At 35.6% G+C, this 22396-nt stretch overlaps 1 protein-coding gene across 1 annotated transcript in view; it reads right to left on the bottom strand.

Annotated features, from left to right (window-relative positions):
* Positions 1 to 539: 539 nt before the first annotated feature.
* The window catches only part of PSMA8 (proteasome 20S subunit alpha 8), a 39689-nt gene continuing 17832 nt past the window's right edge, over positions 540 to 22396 (bottom strand). Inside the window, exons 3-7 of the mRNA XM_037036870.1 lie at positions 15983 to 16107; positions 11045 to 11167; positions 4010 to 4129; positions 3836 to 3898; positions 540 to 1078 (exon numbers count right to left, since the gene is read on the bottom strand). Of these exons, the coding sequence (XP_036892765.1) occupies positions 986 to 1078; positions 3836 to 3898; positions 4010 to 4129; positions 11045 to 11167; positions 15983 to 16107 (524 nt within the window). The 3' untranslated portion in view covers positions 540 to 985. The remainder of the gene's footprint in view (positions 1079 to 3835; positions 3899 to 4009; positions 4130 to 11044; positions 11168 to 15982; positions 16108 to 22396) is intronic.

Genomic DNA, 22396 nt, shown 5'->3' with positions numbered 1-22396 from the left:
CTAAAATTTTGTTTAGTAAGCCTTCTGCTTGGGAAGCACCTTTGCTTCTAGATAGCTAAGCAGGGCCAGGAGGTGACAGGAAACAAATATTCAGCTTTAATTCTAAGTTTTAAAGAGGAGGGGTATAGAGAGGCATGAAATTCCATGGTTTCAATGAAATTAGCAGAGTGGAATACAGACTGTATACTCCATTCTAGAAAATGCCCTATAGTCTTCATGTCAGAGCAAATGACGTGCAGCACCAGGAAGCCACTAGAATTTGATCCATGACAAAAACCAGTGAGGTGGCCATGTAAGGTCTTTGTATCTCTTAATATTCTGATTTTGCTCTCCCCTTTGCTCTTGTTCAGAGAACTACAATCACCAATGGATTAGACCTTATTCCAAACTGATTTTACCATCTCCTTTGAGCTTTCCATTCCTTTGCAAAAATTCAACCTCTCTTCCCCATTTTTAAAATGAACATTAAAAAAGACAAAGCTCTGAAATAATAAAGGTAGATGGGCTTTTCTTTTTATACTTTATTAATATCCCTTGCTTTCAAAAAATATAACTTCATTACAGGCAGTAAGCACAGTCTTTTCATGGGCTATTTAGATTAAACACCCTCTGTAGGGAGGGATCATTTTTACATTCCTTTTGTTCCTTTCAATACTCTAGCACATGTAATAAGCACTCATATATTTGACGGAACATGTTATATGAAGAAATGTAACACTCTGGACAAGTTATAGAATATCATCTCAGGCTTATGTGGAATTATGAAGCTTTCAACAATTGCTAAAATATTTTCAAAGAAAGTCTTTATATTAATGTATGTCTATCTGTGTAATAAATTAAAGAGAGCCACAAATCTGGCATCCTCAAAACAGCACATTAACTATTAATGTAATGCTATAAATTAACTTATTTCCATTAGAACGTCACTTAATAATTCCAGGAAGTACAACAAAACATTAAAAGCTCCCAGTCTTCACACGAAAAATTAGGCAGTCTTCTTTGATTTTTTTCTCTCTGCTTCTTCCTTTTCCCTTTCTATTGCAGTGACCTGTAATTCAATTTCTTTAGCACTGAACATCTGAAAAGGAAAAACAAACCAAACTGCAATTATACCAATAATTTCTAAATATTTACAATATGAAAAAAACCTATTTTATCTTATGTCTGTTTTCTATTTATAACTTTATGGACTCAAATATATAATGGAATGATCTAAAAGGCTCAACAGCAACATATTTATAACAAAACTCTATGACATTTCCACTATCATTGTGCCAAAAAGGAAAGTTGGGTAAAGGTGATATTGAATTATATATCCTATATAAAATGTAACTCTAAAACCACTTTAATGCAAGACTTGCTCTATTCAAGAGCAAGTAACTATCACTAAACTCCCTCTAGCTCCCCCCGTGTCATAGGGTTTTACTATTTTATCAGCTCAAAGAATAGCCATAAAGGATAGGGAAAAGATAATTTACACTGCTTTATTTACAACTCCTTCACTAAACACAAAGCAAAAAGTTTTTCTTTTATTTAAATCATTTTTATTGGGTTGGCCATTAAGTTCATTATGTTTTTTTCTGTACATTATCTCTAGTAGTGCTTAGTTATCTTTAATTTCATTTGAAACAATTTTGTTAGACTGTACTGTGACAGCCATCATATCAGCGTGCATTTTTAAAAAACCATAAAAATTTATGAATTTTAGTGCTTTTTAAATATTGGAGATGTAAGATACACATTTTCGGCATATTATGCTTTATTATTTTGAGAAAGGTAAAAATGCAACTGAAATGCCAAAAAAGATTTGTGGACTGTATGGAGAAGGTGCTGTGACTAATCGAATGTGTCAAAAGTGGTTTGTGGCCCTGGCTGGTGTAGCTCAGTGGATTGAGCGCGGGCCTGTGAACCAGACGATCGCGGTTCGATTCCCAGTCAGGGCATATGCCTGGGTTGCAGGCCAGTTCCCAGCAGGGGCCAGTTCCCAGCAGGGGAGGCACAAGAAGCAACCATACACTGATGTTTCTCTTCCACTCTCCTTCCCTTCCCCTCTAAAGATAAATAAATAGAATATTTTAAAAAACGTGGTTTGTGAAGTTTCTTGGTACTATTGACATTTTGGCCAAATGATTCTTTGCTGTGGGGCTGTCTTATGCATTGGAAGATGTTTAGCAGCACCCCTGGCCTCTACGCACTACAAGCCAATAGTGGGAGATAAGCAACATCCTTAAAATATTGAAATCAATTAAGTTATTGGTCAAAATGATAAATGTCTTTTATTTTACAGAAAAAAACATAACGGACTTTTGGCCAATGCAATACTTTACTTAAAATAAAAAATGGGAGCAAACTGCTCAAGGTCATATGAACTTATCTGCTAGAACTTAAATCCAGATTTATCAAATTCCAAAGCGTGTGCTCCATTCACCACACAGCCTCTCCTGAAACATCACATGGACGGATAGTGTAGCTTCGTTATCAAGACACATACTATCTTACCACTCATAAGTAAAAAACATATATATATAGCTGGGTGTGTGTGCACATGTCTATCTGAGTGTGTATATACACATAGGATAGGGCTGGAGAGGTGACTCTAGTCTCAGTGGTTCTTTGTCCCTGCAGTGTTGGCACACATGTACCCAGGCCCTCGGCAGCAGGCATGACACCTGGCATAGTTGCAATCTCCACATTCTGTGTTCAGCATCCTGATTATTTAGTTGTGGCTGTGTAGGGGAAGATCCCATCACCCTGTCCCTATTTCTCAATTCGCTGACACTTAGCGGCTGCCCTATCCTCATATCCCCATCCACTGGTTAACTAATACAATCTGGGAATGTGGAGTCACAACAATAACAAGTCCCTCCTCCAAAAAGACCCCCGAAAACCCTACTGCTCCACAACACACTCATTTCGCCACTACTTCCCCTGGAAATACTTCCCCAAAACAAAAGGTGTATGTAAAATAACTTCTTATCACACTTTTCATAGTTTCCTATGCTTTGAATGGTTTTGTATACTCTCAACTGAAGAGAGCTGGTTGGCAAACTGCACTGTAAAGTTCTACCTAATAAACTATAGTGAACCATGTTTCAAGTGTTCTTTAGCCAATGAGTCCTCTATCATAAAATTCAGAACAATTTATTGCATTGTTCTGAACAATTTATTTTGCAGTCCAGCAGTTTTAACCTGTAATAGATAATAAAAGGTAAATAAATAATAGTGTTAGACTTGTCACAAAGAAATATAGAAGGGTCATCACACTAGCTGTTAAAATTTAAGTCTTAACAGTGGCTCAGGGCACTTTCATGTGCAAAGTGGAAAAAATAGATAAAAACCAAGAATAGGTGGAGTTTTTTTGACATAATGAAAGATAATACTATGTTAGAAGCCTGGAAGTCCAGCAAGTACATAAATGGCAGTTGAATGACACTTAGCTGGAAGTATATCTTGATTTTGGAAGATCTAAAAATACAGGAAGAGTAACTGCTCTCCATACGGTGCCAGGAATGAATCTCCACAAGGAATGTGCTATACTGATCACACTAAGGACTGATTTAGTGCATTTAATACATGTACTTAAAAGAACATGTACTAAATGTGGTTGGTCCATATCAGCACCTCTAGTTCTTCACAACGGGCTAGAGATGGGTAACTGCTTGCACTAAGCACATACAAATCAGTATTGGCCTACAGAAACAAAAGAGAAATTGTCATAGTGTCGATTGACGCTAAGGGATGTTTAAGGCTTACAATGATGATTCACAGGTGTCAGTATTTTAACTTTTGTCAAAATATACTACAGTTGCATCTTCCTATTTGGTTAATGACTTACTTTCAAAGGTTGGTTTCTTCTTATTATAGCAAGTTCAATGTTTTTGCCACCAGACTGGACAACCTGATGTAGAACAAGTGCAATATTAGAATTCAAGAAATTCTGTGTTTTAATAAACAATTGAATGAGGGGAAAAACTATGCTTTTCTGAATATGCTTTATTAGATCACTTACTTCTAATAAAGCTCTTATTGCTAATTTGATAGCTTCATTGTCATTTGCTATAGCATCTTCTGTGTAATTCTTTTCTAGAAATTCTCGGACAGTTTTAGCACTTCGGCCTATTGCATTTGCCTAGAAAAATAGAAAATAACCCTGAATATCACTGCAATATAAAAGACATTACGGTTACTAAATGAAGTTTAAAGGTTTACAGTTTATTCTAGTACTTCTTACCATGATTGATAAAGGAAAATTGTAGGTTTGAAAATAGCCAACATTCCAGCAGCTCATTTGGTCCTATATGAATAATCTGTAGTGATGCCATGAGTAATTTTTCAAATACACCAGTGCTTTATAGTGGCCAATGCTTTCTATTGCTTTAATGGCTCCCAAGTTCTTGATAGACAGAGGAGATGGAAAGAGGTGAAGCTCCAAAAGGTGTGGAGAGGAAAGAAGGTATGACTTTGCAATATGGTGTGAAAAGCAGACAGACAAGAGGGGGGAAAATCAACATGAAGAAAGCTGTTTACATGAATAGGACAACATTTTTTTAGAACTTCAAGTATACTAATTATTAATTCATTATCTTTTTTGACTCTATAAGCAAGAAGGGCTTCTTTTGTTTCATTTTGCATTTTTCTATATTCTTCAGAGTTTTTCATTAAATGAAGGAAAAGGCAAACAAACTTCCTTGGCTACATGGCTACAGGTCATCTAAATTCCGGACTAGTACTAGTGATGATGATAAGGGTGATGATAACAATAATTTACATTAATCAAGCACTTGTGTTCCAGGTAATATGTTATGCATTTTACATGAATTATCTCACCTAACCTAACCATCTTCAAAACAGTTAAATAGGTAATATTACAAACCCAAAATTCATGGATGAAGAAATGAATGGCTGGAAATGTTAAAATGAGTTTTCTCGACCTCAACACTATCAACATTTTGGGCCTGAAAATTCTTCTCTGGGGGAAGGTGGAGTGGTGGTTCTGTGCAGTGTAGGATGTTAAGCAGCCTGGATCCACTAGATGTCAGTAGCACCACCTACCCTAGTTTTGACAACTGCACACATTTTTATATAACGCCAAATGTCCCTTAGGGGGACAAAATCACCCCTATTTGTGAATCACTGGCTTAAGTAATCATGCCCAAGATCACATAGCGGGTAAACAGAAGAGCTGAACTCTGAAACCAAATGGACTTGACAATCCATCTTTGAACTCTATGCACTGTGCTGCCACATATTCCTCTGCTGAGGAACCAGCAGAAAGGGCCCTCCTCTCACTGAAGGATCCTGGTATAAAGTGGGAATGTTTCAGTCTCACCTGGTTAGTATTATGATTACAGGGAAGATTCTCAAAGAAGATGTTTAGTAAGTGAGTGCATCTTCTGTACTACATGAGAGCGTTATTGTTTTGCTACTTCAAATATTTTTTTCTCATTCTTTATATCTCCAGGGGTTAAAGTAAAATAGCTGTAAACTTTTAAATTGATTTTTTGGCCTTGAAATTTCACTAAGATCAAAGGTAAAACCTTCAGCTTGGTGTGATTTTGGAGTTTATTAGCTACTAGTTTTTTTGGGGGGGATGAGGGAGCATCTAATTGGTTGCTCCCCACAGAGGAAGTATATATAAGGTGTGGTTTAACCAAAGAAAACTGAGTCTGTACAGGTCACTTTGTAAATTCCTGGTGACTTTCCTTTCCACTTCTTCCAACTGCAGAGGTCAAAATTCTTTAACTCTTACCTACTTGACTTGTTTCCTAAAATCTAGCTGCTTCTTGCCACACTCATATCCCCACCCCCCTCTAACTCCATCACTCCCCCTAGCCCACTTCAACAGACTCTGATGGTTTTTTAATGTTTTCTGTTCTAGCCTATCTAATGATTATTTTCTCTGGCAAAGAATATTAGTTGCCACCCCCAGTAGCCATTCTTCCTTTGTGACATAGATGATGTCACTTCCTAGCCCCCATTATCAAAAGGAATCTACAAGTGGAAGAAACCAGGTAGAATCTCTTGGGATCCCTGTTGCCTGAAGTGCAGACATGTTGGTTGGAGGTCCAGCAGCCACTGAGAGCATGGGAAAAGAATAAGATGATAACAGAGACAAACACCAGCAAGTGCCTACCTTCCATCTTCTCATTATGTGAGAAAAATAAACCCCTATGTGTTAAGAGTCATCACATCTCTGCTAGTACAAGTCAAAAACAATACCTCACATATACACCTCTGGGTGGCTCTTGTGACACACTGCCCCATCCTCCTTCAGAAATGAAACCTTTATTCCTATAGGTGCTGAAAGCACCTATAATGGCAAAGAGCCCTCAGATCTTAACTTTCTTTGAGAGGTGCCTTGGTTAACAAGGACTGCCTCACTCAAGGCCATGCACTCTTTTCGAGAGGTGGCCAATATCCAATGACTGACTGGCAAAGCGCTATTAATGTCCAGTCCTCTCATTCCAACATGGAACAACTCTGAAGAGCCACTCCTTATCCAGAGCTTCAAAAAGGGTTGATGAGGTCTTTACCGAGCATAACTTTTTCCCCTGCCTAATCCTGTTTCCTTCCCTTCAACAAATCTGATCCTAAAAGCACTTCCTAATATGAGAGGAGACCCCCCCAGAAACAAAACCAAACCAGAATTATCTTTTGGACAGTGGGCTCCTTGTAGTACAGGCCTCCCCTGCTTATGCGAGTGTTCCAGGAACCCATCTGTATCAGGGCACCACCTGGTGGTGGTGTGGGAGGCTGTGTTCAGCTGCAGTGAATTTTTTCTGAAGACTCTTTCAACACATTTGCCCCTTTCATGAGTGATTTACGAACACACCTGCCCACTTGGCACTGAGTGCTCAGCAGACTCTGACCGAAAAAACAGCATGATGCCTGTGCCCCACCCTCCCTACTCACCCGATCTTGCGCCAATCAACTTTTTGTTTTGTATTTCCTGGATGAAAAAGTCCTCAAAGGGAAATGTTTTGCTGATGTGGAAGAGATGAAACAAAAAATGGCAGAAGCACTAAAAGGCATCAAAATCAATGATAAGTTCAAAAAGTGTTTTGAGCAGTGGAAAAAAAATCTTGATAGGTGTATTGCATCAAATGGAGAGTACTTTGAAGGTGACTGAAGTTTAAACATGTAAGAACGAATACACAATTTTTATAAATAAATTCCTTTTTTTTGGTCCTCCTCATACACTTCCTAAAAACGATGGTTTAACAGCCTTTAAAAGTCTTTTCAGTCCTGAGGTTCTATGTGTCTATGGCTGTATTTTCCAAAGAATACCAGAATGGAGAAAGGGCTCTAAATAGAAGTAATCTTGGGGGGCTACTGCTTGGGGGGTAGAAGATGTACAATGCTTTTTAGAAGATCCAGAACTTAATAAAACTTAGTAAATTTCTTTGAGCAAACATCTCCCCAAACTTGAGAGCTTATTTACTTTCACCAACTAACATCAAGAGTTACATTTTGGAAAACGCTGTCTGAAGTGTAGAATATATCATTAACTCTGTTCCTGTTTTGAAGTACTACTGACAAGAGCAAAACATGACTTTTATGCTGTCTGAAGTATACAATATATCATTAACTCTGTTCCTGTTTTGAGTACTACTGACAAGAGCAAAATATGACTCCCAAAGCTTTACCATTGTTAGTTTTGTAATACTAAGCTTTGGTCATCTGAAAAATACTGCTTCACTGAATTATGAAGATCTTTCAAATACTGACTCATTTGATTTCTGTAATAGCAAATACTTATGCTTTTTAATTTCATGACCAATCTCATCAGAGAAGTCTTTACTGAGAAACTGTCAAGTTCATTGTAGTAAATATGTTTTCCAAAACTTTAATTTTTGTTTGAAAGCTTGAATATTATCACCGGCGACAAATATTGTCAGTTGTTTCCTTAAAGTAAAAGGCTTGAATTATTCATTCTTTTTTAAAAAATGTATTTAGTCACTTAATTTTAAAGAGAGAGAGGACAAGACATCGATTTTGTTGTTCTACCCATTAATGCATTCACTGGTTGCCTCTTGTATATGTCCTGACCAGCAATCGTACCAGCAACCTTAGCTTACTGGGAAGATACTGAGTTACCTGGCCAGGGTGTATCATTCATTCTTGAGAAGATGTCCAAGTCTGAATAACCACAGTTATTCTATCTATTGTTCTATCAAGGAAAACGAAGTTCCATAAAAAATGGGCTAGTTCAGCTTGCAACTCAAACAACTGCATAATGTTTTTCTTCAAAACCACCACTGTACCTGCAGTAGATGTGTGCTTTAATAAAGCATCCTTCCAGTACATAACACAGAATATTAAAATGTGCATACTTAAGTATGGAGTTTTTAAATAATGTTTAAAAAACTGAGATATAATTGACATACAACATTATATTAGTCTTGGGTATACAACACAATGATTCAATATTTGTATACATTGTGAAATGATCACCATGATAAGTGGTTAACATTCATCATCACACACAGTTAAACTTTCTTCTTGTGATGAGAAAAGAGATGGAGATTTAATAAAATTGATAATTTGTACTTTTTCATCACAGACGATAATGTGAAAGTTGAATTTACTTACTACAAGTGCATAATGGTAAAGAATACAATGAACACTGATCTAGCTGGGTGGTGTGGCACCAGGAATTTTAACCACCCGTGCTCTTACGCCATCAGGGCAAATGTTCACACAGTGAAGAAATCAAAGTACTGTCTTAGTTTTACTATGAAAATACTTTCTACCTCACAGATAGGGGTCTGAAGACTACAGTTAGAGATCTGCTGCTTTCTTCTGTGGCTATGTCCTGTGACCTTAGAAGGCCAAGAAACTCCTACACAATATAGATTCCACAGAACCTACCCATACGTTTCTAACATCTTTTTAAATTAAAATAATCTGGGAAAAATCCCTGTCCTGATATAGTCGAGGATTATGGCTCCTTGTTATCTAGTTTCAGTTTAATAAGTGTCACCTCCTCAGAGAAACGTTCCTCTGTCCAAAATCTAAGTCAACTCCCTCTTGTGCTCTAGGACATGGTCCAGCACTTCAGTTTTATTACTATGCGTACCTCTACTTAATGTCAAACTAAACAAAAAAGATTCTAAGTTGTAGAGTGATATACATAATATAATACTAATTATATAAAAAATTAAAATATGCAAAAGAGTGCCTATTATTTATAGATACTTCCATGTGCAGTGAAAGTGTAAAGTTATGCATAGAAAAGTAAACATCGAATTTAGGAAAGTGGTTTCCTGGAGCAGGTAGGAGGAGATGCGGTAGGCGGGGATGCGGTAGTAGGGGATGCAGTAGGAGGGGAATGAGAGAAGAATGACATATAGGAAGCGTTTCTAGCATTCAAGCTGGCTGGTGGTTTTAGGAGTGTTTTAAACATTATTTTCATTAGTCTGTACTATTCCACTTAAAAAGTAACTTTAAGCAAATATGGTAAAGTGTTACACCTATTTAAACTTGATGAATACATGCATTTACTTTTAAATTTTGTAATCTTAGGTGTATGTTTGAAACGTTCCACTAAAAACAGTTATTTATCTGAAAGCTAAAACTTGGAACTGTCCATGCTTCTTCCTAACTGCTTTCACATTGAGTTCCACGACTTGTGCCTATTTAAAGTCTTTGCTCTTAAAACATGTTTCCATTTGCCTATACATTATCAAAATTTCTCTCTTCACTATATCATTTTCATAAATCTATACATATTCCAACACATTTCAGCCACTCTTTCTCCTCTCTCACACCTTATATCCATGGAGAAAGCCTCACACCAGTCCTCATCCAGCAAAATGAAACTGAAATCTACTCACTTCTCACCATTTCTAGCACTTCCACCTGCCTCAAATCACCTGGATTTTTACTACATTACCTGCATCTATCCTTGCCCTCTCCCCATGCATTTTTCTCATAGTAGCTAGAAGGATCATTTAAATAAATTACTTAATGTTTCTGTTTTGCTATCATTGACTTCTGTTCCTGCTCAGAGTAAAATTCACAATATGACAAAAAAGTCTGGTATTTGCAGCAGGTAAATTCATAGCTTCTGATTACCAATAAGACTGTCTAGGTATCTTAAAAGAAGATGTACAGCTAACACGAGTATTCAGATCTTTGTGGTAAGAATATAATCCATTGTTTTTGCTGGTTTGGTTACTGGTTTATAAAACTGTATGAGGATAGTCAGCTCAAATGAAATACTTCGGTTAATACAGGCTTAAAAATCAAGGCAATTATTTTCCAATTAATTTATCTGCTTAAAAAATAGTAAAATAAACTCTTCATAAACCTATTTTTAGGCCTAAGTACTTAAACTTTTAATAGAGTCAAAATCATTTAGATTCTATAACGTAGTCTTATTCTTATATATGAGAATATACAAAAATTCACTTCTAAAAACTGGTACTAGTTTTGCTAGGTCCTAGATTTTCGTGATATTAAACACAGTTATTAGTTGAATACTGAAACAAGAATAATGACTTAACCAAAAAAACAAACTATAACCCAGGAATTATATGGAGGTAATTGCAATGTACTCTTATGTGTATTCTTACACATAAGAATAAATTCACAGTTTGCGGTGCTTTGACTCTCCTAGAATAGAGGATGCATTAAAGATCAGTATGGAGTTTATAAGCTCACTTAGTTCTTTGTTAAAAGCGGAAAGATTACATACTTCTATTCAAAGCAAGCAACAATATAATGCAGTACTACTTTGGAAGAATGAATGATGAACAAGGAACTAGATATTTCTTTTATTTGGCCATTTGTATATACTTGGGTTTCTCACAGCTTTTCAAATGTAAGGAGAAGACCCTTACATTAAGGCCAAAGTATTCAATATTTCTCTATCTGCCAAAAACCATCATAATTGCTGAATAGCTAAATGGTTACATAAAGTTTCTACTACTATCAATATTTTAATTTAACAATTTTGTCATGTCCTTGAAAGTGATGAAGCATTTACAGTGAATACATTTTTTTCAACTTCTAAAAATACATAAAAAAATTCATGATTCACCTTCCAAGCATGATATGTACCAGAGGGGTCAGTCTGATATAATCTTGGGATACCATCATCATCAAAACCTACAATTAAGGCAGAAATACCAAAAGGTCTTCGTCCATTGCTTTGAGTATATTTCTGAAAAATAAAATGTTTTCATAATTACTTTCTGTATAGGTCATACAAAGGCCATATCATTACTTATCAAGTAACAAATTCTAATAGTGAAGTATTCTTGCCAAAGTGATCTTTACTGATTCTTAGTCTGCATATCATTAAGATCCTCTTCCTTAACTTTCTGGACTAACCTCAAATCCATAATGAAATTACAAAAAAATCAATGTACATAGTCTATAAAATAAAATCCTAAGTTTACTGATATATGCTCTTAAAGTTCTTCTCTTGTTGCTTTATATAAATTTTGGTAAGATAAACAGATTGCAGTCTCTTTAATACAGCAGAGAACTGTGTATGTCACACAATTTCGGTTCCCAGGAAGCTGATTTTAGTGAATTATACTTTGGAATCATGCTGTGGTTTACTTTGGGAGACACTACAATTATTATTATTAAGTGTTCTTACTTACTATTATTATCATGTATATTCTGTCTACAATATACTAAGTTATCTCTACATAAAACCCAAATAAAACATTTCTTTCAGTTCAAAAACAAGGAAATCTTTGTTTCTCTTCAAGAAAAAGCATGTTTTTCCCTTACAGACAACAGGACACTGGAAACCAACCCTATTTTTTAGTTCAGTGCTAGGAACTTCCTGGATCTGTGCTCTGGAGAGTGGAATTCACACTAACCCTGAGGCCGCTGCTCCTAGGCGCGTGCGGTGGAGCCCTGACAGAAGCTCCAGACCACATTTGGAGGCAGCTTTAGAAACTGTATGTGTGTAACTCTGTGGCTGGAAATAGCTTTATACCAAGCTTTCTTCCTGGACTTGTCTGTGTATTATATCTTTTTTATTTTTACATTTCATTACATATGCATTGTAATAAGCCACTTCAAATTATAGATGCAAATAACTGGGTTACACAAACATAAATAAACTCTTAAAAAATAAAGAGTTTATGTTTTAATTTCTCTGTATCTCCTAATGTCCCTGGATCATACCAAGATATAAAGAAGATGCTTTGTAAATATTCCTTGGAGGACAAACCCTTTTAGTTTATTTGCTTAATCAACCATTTTTTAAAATAAAAAGTAATACATGCACATGGTTAAAGTAATTTAAAAGTACCAAAAGTGTATCTAAAGTATATAACTTTTTTTGCCCAGAACTCAGGACCCTCTCCAGTGGCAACTTCACTGTTACAGTTTTAAAATGTCTATTTCTGTAAATGTGCTATGCATAAACTTTGTATTTCTAGAAGAAAACCTAAAAATTACAATTGGGAATCTTGTATACACAATGTTCTACACCTTATTTTTTACTGGATAGTTTTATAACCTCTGGAAAAATCAAAGCAAATTAAAAAAAGCAGAAAAATATAAAAATGTTGGACTTCCCAGATCCATAAATTAAACTTAAAGAATAGACCAATTTTAAATAAGTATATAATTTACAACTTTAATATAAAGAAAATATGGTATATAAAATTATCTCTACACAGAAAAATGGCAAATCCCATGCTAGAAAGTGTTCTAAATGTTTAAAACGTATTAAATCATTTAATCCAACTCAACAGAGTAGGTATTACTGTAATGTTCACTTTATAAATAACAAAATTGAGGTAAAATAGGCCAAGTATTATGCACAAAGGATTAACTAGGAAGCAGCAGAACCAAGATTCAAATCCCCAAATTCTAGCTCCTGAGGACACATTCTTAACCACTGGAGGGCACACTGTCTAAAGGGAAAATAGTTTATTTTAGGAGAAATGAAAATAATGAACCAATGTGAAAAAAATAAACCTCCCCACTAATTATAAAATATAATTTAAAACAACTATACAAGCGCTAGGTTGTGCTTATTTGCAAAATAAAAGAAAAATGAAAAAAATGCTGATGATCCTTCAGGGATATAATTATGCATTGTTGGTTGCACAATAAAAATTGGTTCCATCTTTTTAGAAAGTAATTTAGCTATATATAACAAGAATCTTAAAACCAATTATAATCTCTAATCTAGTAATCCCATAATGAAAATTAATTTAACAATATAATTCAAAAAAGAAAAATAAAAGCTGTTTCAAAGATACAGTAATGTTATATCAAAGTAGCAATTTGAGAGCCTGAGAGCCAGAGAGGAAATAAGAAAATGAAAGAAACTAGAAACGGCCTAAAGAATTACTGATAGCAACTAAAAACAAGATGTCCTGGCCAAGATGGAGGCATAGGTAGAAATGCTTTACTTCTTTGCACAACGAAAAGAAGGATAATAACCAATTTAAAAACAATAAACAACCAGAAGTGCCAGGAAATCAAACTGCATGGCACTCTGACAACCGAGGAGTTAAATAAACATTCGCCCAAACCAGTAGTGGGGGCACAGATGGGAGATGGACAGCTGAGTGGACAAGACCTACAGCAGAGTGGTGAACCATGCTGGTGAGATGGGGCTGGCTGAATGGGAAACCAAAGACTCAAAACTAGCTGTGAAATCCTGCGGGGGGGTTGCAACAGCAGGCGAATCTCCCAGTCTCAAAGGAGCATTCAATGGAAAGTGGGGCTAAAGTGGAGGAAGTCATCAGCATTGTCCCCTCTATGGCCCCTCCCTCACAGACAGCACCACAATGCAGCAAAGAGGGTTGCCCCACCCTGGTGAATACTTAAGGCTGTGCCCCCTTGCAATGTAACAGGTGTGCCAAGACAAAGAAATAAGGCCCAAATGAAAGAACAGATCAAAACTCAAAAAAAAGAGCTAAGCAATGAGGAGATAGCCAACCTACCTGATGGAGAGTTCAAAACACTGGTAATCAGGATGGTCACAGAACTGACTGAGTTCAGTCACAAAATGAAGAAAAAAGTGAAGGCTATGAAAAGTGAAATAAAAGAAAATGTACAGGCAACCAACAGTGAAGGGAAGGAAAACCAGAACTCAAATCAACAATTTGGAATAAAAGCAAGAAGTAAATATTCAACCAGAACAGAATGAATAAGAATTCATAAAAATGAGGACAGGCTTAGGAACCTATGGGACAACTCTACGTGCTCCAACATCTGAATCATAGGGGTGCCAGAAGGAGAAGAATAAGAGCAAGAAATTGAAAACTTATTTGAACAAATAATGAAGGAAAACTTCCCCAATCTGGCAAAGGAAACAGACTTCCAGGAAGTCCATGAAGTCCAGAAAGTCCCAAAGAAATTGGACCCAAGGAGGAAGGCACATCATAACTAAGTTACCCAAGATTAAAGAGAAGGAGAGAATCTCAAAAGCAGCAAAAGAAAAGGAGACAGTTACCTACAAAGGATTTCCCACTAGACTATCAGCTGATTTCTCAAAAGAAACCTTACAGGCAAGAAGGGGCTTGAAAGAAGTATTCCAAGTCATGAAAGGCAAGGGCCTACATCAAAGATTAGTCTATCCAGCAAAGCTATCATTTAGAATGGAAGGGTAGATAAAGTGTTTCCCAGATAAGGTAAAGGTAAAGGAGTTTACCACTACCAAGCCTTTATTTTTAAAAAGATTTTATTTATTCATTTTTAGAGGGAGAAAGAGAGAGAAACATCAATGTGTGGTTGCCTCTCATGAACTCCCTAATGGGGACCTGGCCTGCAACCCAGGCATGTTTACTGACTGGGAGTGGAACCGGCAACTTTTTGGTTCACAGGCCAGCGTTCAATCCATTGAGCCACAACAGCCAGGGGACCAAGCCCTTATTTTATGAAATCTTAAAGGGACTTATCTAAGAAGTAGTAGAAGATCAAACACTATGAACAGTAAGATGACAATAAACTTTTAACTATCAACTGAACCTAAAATCCAAAACAAAAACTAAGCAAACAACTAGAATAGGAACAGAACCAGAGAAATGGAGATTTACATGGAGGGTTTTCAGTGGGGAGGGGGAAGGGAAGAATGGAAGGTACAGGGAATAAGAAGCATAACTGGTAGGCATAAAATAGATGGGGGGAGGTTAAGAAGAGTATAGAAAATAAAGAAGCCAGAGAACAGATATGTACCACCCATGGACATGAACTAAGGGGGCAGGTAATGCTGGAGTGTGGCGGGGGAGGGTGCTGGGAGGAGGAAGGATGAAGGGGAGAAAAAACTGGGACAACTGTAATAGCATAATCAATAAAACATACTTAAAAAAGAATTATTGATAGCAACTAAAAACAACATTATAGGCATACCTCCGAGATACTGCAGGTTGGGTTCCAGAGCACCGCAATAAAGAGAATTTATCACAATAAAGCAAGTCCTAATCTTTTTGCTGGTGGAGGGTCTTCCTTTCAAATTGTAATAAATGCAACATCCATGAAGTGCAATAATGTGAAGCACAATAGGTCTGCCTGTATTTAGTTATATAAGGACTATGTTGGCATATATACAAAATACATAACATAGTAAGAGGAAAAATACTTGTATATATCACGATTATACTTATGTTAATGTACTTACTCATGAATTCAGAAGTCATACCTGAACCTGATCAGCTGTGTTTAAGTTTGTTGGTGAAAGAATCATGGGTACTGCTTTGGTAAACTCTAAAAAATGGTTCTCATTACTTTATCTCCAGAAGTGAAGAAATACCCTTAAAATATTAGATGTCTTGCTCTTTTAAATTTTAATATAATTCTCAGAACCAATACTGATTGGGATGCCTAGTGATCAAGTCAATTCATTCCACTGGAGTGAAGAGTGTGAATAGGAAGTTTGAGAAAGAATCAGGAATCTGGCAGATTTAACAGACTAAATGACTGAAGTAGTCCCACGACTAGACCCATAATGCTAAAGGAGGAAATTCACAGCAATTTGTTGCTATATTTATTGGCTTACCTGTTTTAAGGTTGCTATGAAGCGAGTTATATATTCCACAGTGACCGGGTCCTCAACTGTAAGCTTATGGCTCTGGCACTCCACACGGGCTCTGTTTATTACTACTCTAGCATCAGCAGTCAGTCCTATAGAAGGAGTTGATACATTACAAGAAAGAATCACTTCTTTCACTGTCACAAGCAGTTTAGCTACCATAAAATCTTTCTCACGATGTCCTTTGTGCTTTTAATGTACATCCATTATAAAGACTTTGTAAAATTCACTCATTTGACATTCTATTTCCTTCAAGCCTTAATTTGATGCATTCTTATTTACTTTTTAAAGAAAATGGCTTTAAAAAACAATGGTTAAGCCCTAATAGTAAGTAAACTATTTCCCAAAGATTAAAATGGTTTCATTCACAATAGCTAGAGTGGTTATTTGGGTTTATTAAATATACATTTTTAAATCTCTGTAGTCATATTTTTAAAAACGTTTTTCGGGCAAGATAGCAATGGAAAATTGTTCCAAGGTTGATGGTTTATCTTGATTCCCAAACCAATATACTTATTACCTAAACCACAGAATAAGCTGAATTTCTTATTATGAAAACAATGAATACTATACTTCATTATCAAACACACATTCATTGAATTCAAACTTCATTCAATATAACTGTGAAATATCTCTTCTTAGCTTTTTGTCTAAGATTAAGAATTTAAAAATCAAAAATGTTAAAAAAATGTTAAAAAAAAGAAAAGAAAACACACTGCCTTACTTTTGTCGCGCCAAAAACACATGTAATTAATTCCTAACACTTCTGTAGGGAAACAAAATGTTTCAGTTAAAACATAATGAAGTGACCACAAAGTTCAAGAGATGCAATAGCTGCAAACATTTCTATTATATTTAAGACTTCTTTTCCATTTGACCTTTCCAAGGCCATTTTGTTTCTTTCCCCATGCTCTTAAAATCACTTTTCCCAAAAATTCATTCCCAAAGTCTTTGAAACATCCATTTCTCATATAACCATCAGTATCTTGCAGTTAGAAACTCTTGTTCTCTTACCATATCATTTCAAATCTTGTTTCTAGAAATCTGAAAGAATAGCTAGTCTCTGAAGACGGCTAATAACAGTCAACAATGAAGAAGCTGTCAATATGCCGCTATAAGAATCACAATCAATGAGTTAAGGGAAGAGAAACTGATTCTCTTCTTTTTGCACATGTTGTCTGAGATAAAGGAATAGAAAGAGATTGATTTAGCTTATCCTATGAATTAAAAGCTTTGCTCATTTAAAAAATATGATCAGAAAGGAGATTTCTAAGTATTTTCCATTTATAATGTAAATATATTGAAAAGTAGAAAAACATAAATGTATCAGACTTAGAATGTAGTTCTGCAATTGATTCAAAGGAAAAAAATTAGAGATAAATTTGCCAAACCATATGAATAACATAATTGTAAGTGTCTGCTTTTAACATAGTAAGTGGCAATTATGCTAATCAACACTAAATGGCTAGGAAAAGAGAACAAATTCTATTTAAAGATAGCACTGAATATTGTAATTTCACTTTGTTTATAAATAAGTAAACACAGAAGAAATAAGTTCTCAGTGTAGTGCTCTTAAATTTATACCACAGTTTTATCTGAAGATATCACAATGTAAATTTTCTATTATTAAATGGAATTCCACCCCCTACATGAAATAATTTCTTTTCAAATTCATTTATTTTTTTCACCTAAGGGGTGTTTTCTGAACATTGAAAGCACAATACAACAACATCAGCAAAAGAATGTAATTTTTTTCAAAATGGAACTCTATTTCTTTCTGATATGTGCTCATAGTAAACTATTCCAACAGAAAGAGTAAGAGGTAACATATAATTTCACAATGTATAAATAGAATTGTATCATACACATTTTCTGTAACCTACTATTTCAAACATATATTATGGATACTTTCTCATGCCCATAGGTACAGATCCTACTACCTTCTTTTTAAATTGCCACTAAATAATAACAATGATGTAGTTGGAGTGGTAATAGTAATATTTGTTAAGCACTTACATATGCCAGACATTGTTCTAAATACTTATGTATTAACTCAATCCTTGTTAACAAGTAGACACTATCAGATGACTGAACAGGGACAAGGAACAGTTACATACTGTAGGGAACTGCTTTGCATGGCGTGGAAATGTAGCCCAGCCTCCATGTGGAAAATCAGTGGGGAGTGAGTGGCGTACCGAATTATGCTCACGAAGAGGTTTTTCCATGGGGAACCAGGCTTGCATTGTACCCAGACTGCTATGAGACTTGCTTTTGCTAAAAAGCAGGGTAAGGTAACTCCCTCACCATGAATTGAGGCAGTAAATGCTTACTGTAACTTCCTAAAATCTGACCTAAACCTCCCAAGTATGGAGTGTGACCGGTTTAACCACTTTTCCCCTTGGTCTGCAATATTCTTCTCTTCCAAGTAATTAGCAACATTCTTTCCTTAGTTATCTGTAAAAGGTAATCTCCTGCAGTGAACCTGTGCATAGTAAATAAGGACTACTGTCCATGTAATGTACCCAAAGAAACAATAAAAGCCTGGCCAGGCAGGGACTGGGGCCCTCTCACCCTCTCTCTCACAGAGTGGCCATGTCGTCCCTTTTTCTCCACAGAACTTCTGTTGTCTGTGTGTATTTGTTCACTAGCAGCTACAACATACACAGATCTGGGATCTGTGTATGGTCAGCAGGCCAAGATCTGCATCACTATACCTTGCCCACAGTCACAAGTGTAGTAGACAATGGAGTCTGGTATAGAATTCAGTTGGTATGATTCTAAAACGTGTATTTTTAAGGAATTGCTTAGATATACCATGATTTATTACACCAATTCTCCAATAACATACATTTAGGTATTTTATAATTTCAAAAATCAATTGACATGTAAGAAAAATATTAGTAAATGCTCATTTTACTCTCCAAAGAAGTTATATACACTATAATTATCTTTACTGTAAAATTATATACTTTAAAATTATCTTTCCATTAAGGTCAGAAAGATATGTTTACCAGAGTTATCATCCCATCATTTATATTAAGATGGTTCCTTTAAGAAAATCAGTAAGCCTTTAAGTAGACTCATCAAGAAAAAGAGAGGACCCAAATAAACGCAATCAAAAATGAAAGAGGAGAGATTACAATTGATACCAAAGAAATACAAAGGATTGTAAGAAATTACTATGAAGAACTGTATGCCAAGAAATTTGAAAACCTAGGTGAAATGGACAAATTTCTAGAAAAATATAATCTTCCAAAACTCAATGAAGCATAAAGCCTGAACAGACCAATAACAACAGATAAAATTGAAGCAGTAATAAAAAAAACTCCTGACACACAAAAGCCCTGGACCAGATGGTTTCACAGGAGAATTCTACCAAGCATTTAAGGAAGAGCTAACCCCTGTCCTTCACAGACTATTCCAAAAAATCCAAAATGATGGAAGACTCCCAAACTCTTTTTATGAAGCCAGTATCATCCTAATCCCCAAACCAAATAAAGACATAACAAAGATAGAAAACTTCATGCCAACATCACTGATGAACATAGACGCTAAAATCCTCAACAATATATTGGCAAACCATGTTGAACAATATGTTTAAAGATCATACACCACAACCAAATGGGATTCACCCCAGGGATGCAAGGATGGTGCAATAGTCACAAATCACTAAACATAATACATTGCATAAACAGAACAAAAGACAAAAAGCACACGATCATATGAACAGATGTGGAAAAAAACATCTGATAAGGTACAGCACCCATTTATGATAAAAACACTCAGCAAAGTGGGAACATGTAGAAGGGGCATTCCTCAAAATAATAAAGGCCATATACAAGAAACCTACAGCCAACATCATAATCAATGGGCAAAAACTTAAAGCTTTCCTACTAAGATCAGGAACAAAGCAAAGATGTCTGATTTCACTACTCCTATTTGACATAGTATTGGAAGTCATAGCCACAGCAATCAGACAAGAAAAAAAATAAAAGGCACCCAAATTGGAAAGGAGGAACCAAAACTGTCATTGTATGCAGATGACATGACAGTGTACATAGAAAATCCTATAGAGTCCACAAAAAGCTACTTGACCTAATTAGTAAATCTGGCAAAACAGTGTGGCATACAAAGTCAGTTTTCAGAAAGCATAGGCATTTTTGTACACCAACAATAAAATATCAGAAACAGAAATCAGGAAAAAAAAACCATTTGATATAGCAACAAGAAAAATAAAGTACCTAGGAGTAAACCTAACCAAGGATGTAAAAGACCTGTACTCAGAAAACTAAACAACACTGAAGAAAGANTGGTTCCTTTAAGAAAATCAGTAAGCCTTTAAGTAGACTCATCAAGAAAAAAGAGAGGACCCAAATAAATGCAATCAAAAATGAAAGAGGAGAGATACAGAAATACAAAAGAAATACAAAGAAATACAAAGGATTGTAAGAAATTACTATGAAGAACTATATGCCAAGAAATTTGAAAACCTAGGTGAAATGGACAAATTTCTAGAAAAATATAATCTTCCAAAACTCAATGAATAAGAAGCAGAAAGCCAAAACAGACCAATAACAACAGATAAAATTGAAGCAGTAATAAAAAAAACTCCTGACACACAAAAGCCCTGGACCAGATGGTTTCACAGGAGAATTCTACCAAGCATTTAAGGAAGAGCTAACCCCTGTCCTTTACAGACTATTCCAAAAAATCCAAAATGATGGAAGACTCCCAAACTCTTTTTATGAAGCCAGTATCATCCTAATCCCAAAACCAAATAAAGACATAACAAAGATAGAAAACTTCAGGCCTACATCGCTGATGAACATAGATGCTAAAATCCTCAACAATATATTGGCAAACCATGTTGAACAATATGTTTAAAGATCATACACCACAACCAAATGGGATTCACCCCAGGGATGCAAGGATGGTGCAATAGTCACAAATCACTAAATGTAATACATTGCATAAACAGAACAAAAGACAAAAATCACATGATCATATGAACAGATGTGGAAAAAAACATCTGATAAGGTACAGCACCCATTTATGATAAAAACACTCAGCAAAGTGGGAACATGTAGAAGGGGCATTCCTCCAAATAATAAAGGCCATATACAAGAAACCTACAGCCAAGATCATAATCAATGGGCAAAAACTTAAAGCCTTCCCACTAAGATCAAGAACAAAACAAAGATGTCTGCTTTCACTACTCCTATTTGACATAGTATTGGAAGTCCTAGCCACAGCAATCAGACAAGAAAAAAAATAAAAGGCACCCAAATTGGAAAGGAGGAACCAAAACTGTCATTGTATGCAGATGACATGACAGTGTACATAGAAAATCCTATAGAGTCCACAAAAAGCTACTTGACCTAATTAGTAAATCTGGCAAAACAGTGTGGCATACAAAGTCAGTTTTCAGAAAGCATAGGCATTTTTGTACACCAACAATAAAATATCAGAAACAGAAATCAGGAAAAAAAAACCATTTGATATAGCAACAAGAAAAATAAAGTACCTAGGAGTAAACCTAACCAAGGATGTAAAAGACCTGTACTCAGAAAACTAAACAACACTGAAGAAAGAAATTAAGGAAAACACAAACACATGGAAGCATAGTCTGTGTTCATGAATTGGAAGAATTCACATCATCACAATGTCCATAATACCCAAAGCAATTTATAGATTCAACGTAATCCCTATTAAGTACCAGTGATATATTTCACAGATAAAGAACAAATACTTCAGAAATTTATATGGAACCATAAATGATCCTGAACAGCTGCAGTAATTTTGAGAAAAAAAAAAAACAAAGTGGGAGAGATCACAATACCTGATATCAAACTGTATTAAAAGGCCACTGTAATCAAAGCAGCCTGGTACTGGCACAACAGCAGACACATAGAACAATGGAAGAGAAGACAGCCCAGAAATAAACCCAAAACTATGGTCAATTAATATTTGACAAAGGGGGAAGAAGCATAAAATGGAGTAAAAAGTCTCTTCAACAAATGGTGTTGGGAGATCTGGACAGCTACAGCAAAAAAATGAAACTTGATCACCAACTTATACCATACACCAAAATAAATTCAAGGTGAATAAAAGACTTAAATATAAGTCATGACACTAAAAGTTCCTATAGGAAAAGATATCCAGGAAAATCTCAGACACTCCATGCAGCAATATTTTCCCTTATAGGTACCCTAGAGCAAGGGACATAAAGGAAAGAATAAACAAATGGGACTTGTTCAAATTTAAAAGCTTCTGCATGGCTAAAGAAAGCAGTATTAATGTGAAAAGAGAACTAACTATATGGGAAAACATATTTGCCAATAATACCTTGGACAAGGGGTTGAACTCCAAAATATATAAAGA

The sequence above is a fragment of the Sturnira hondurensis genome, unplaced genomic scaffold (assembly GCF_014824575.4).
Source record: "Sturnira hondurensis isolate 20B ecotype Veracruz unplaced genomic scaffold, ASM1482457v3 Scaffold0001872, whole genome shotgun sequence".
NCBI lineage: Eukaryota > Metazoa > Chordata > Mammalia > Chiroptera > Phyllostomidae > Sturnira > Sturnira hondurensis.
Note: the sequence above shows the minus strand (reverse complement) of the source record. Positions and strands in the feature narration are given on the sequence as shown.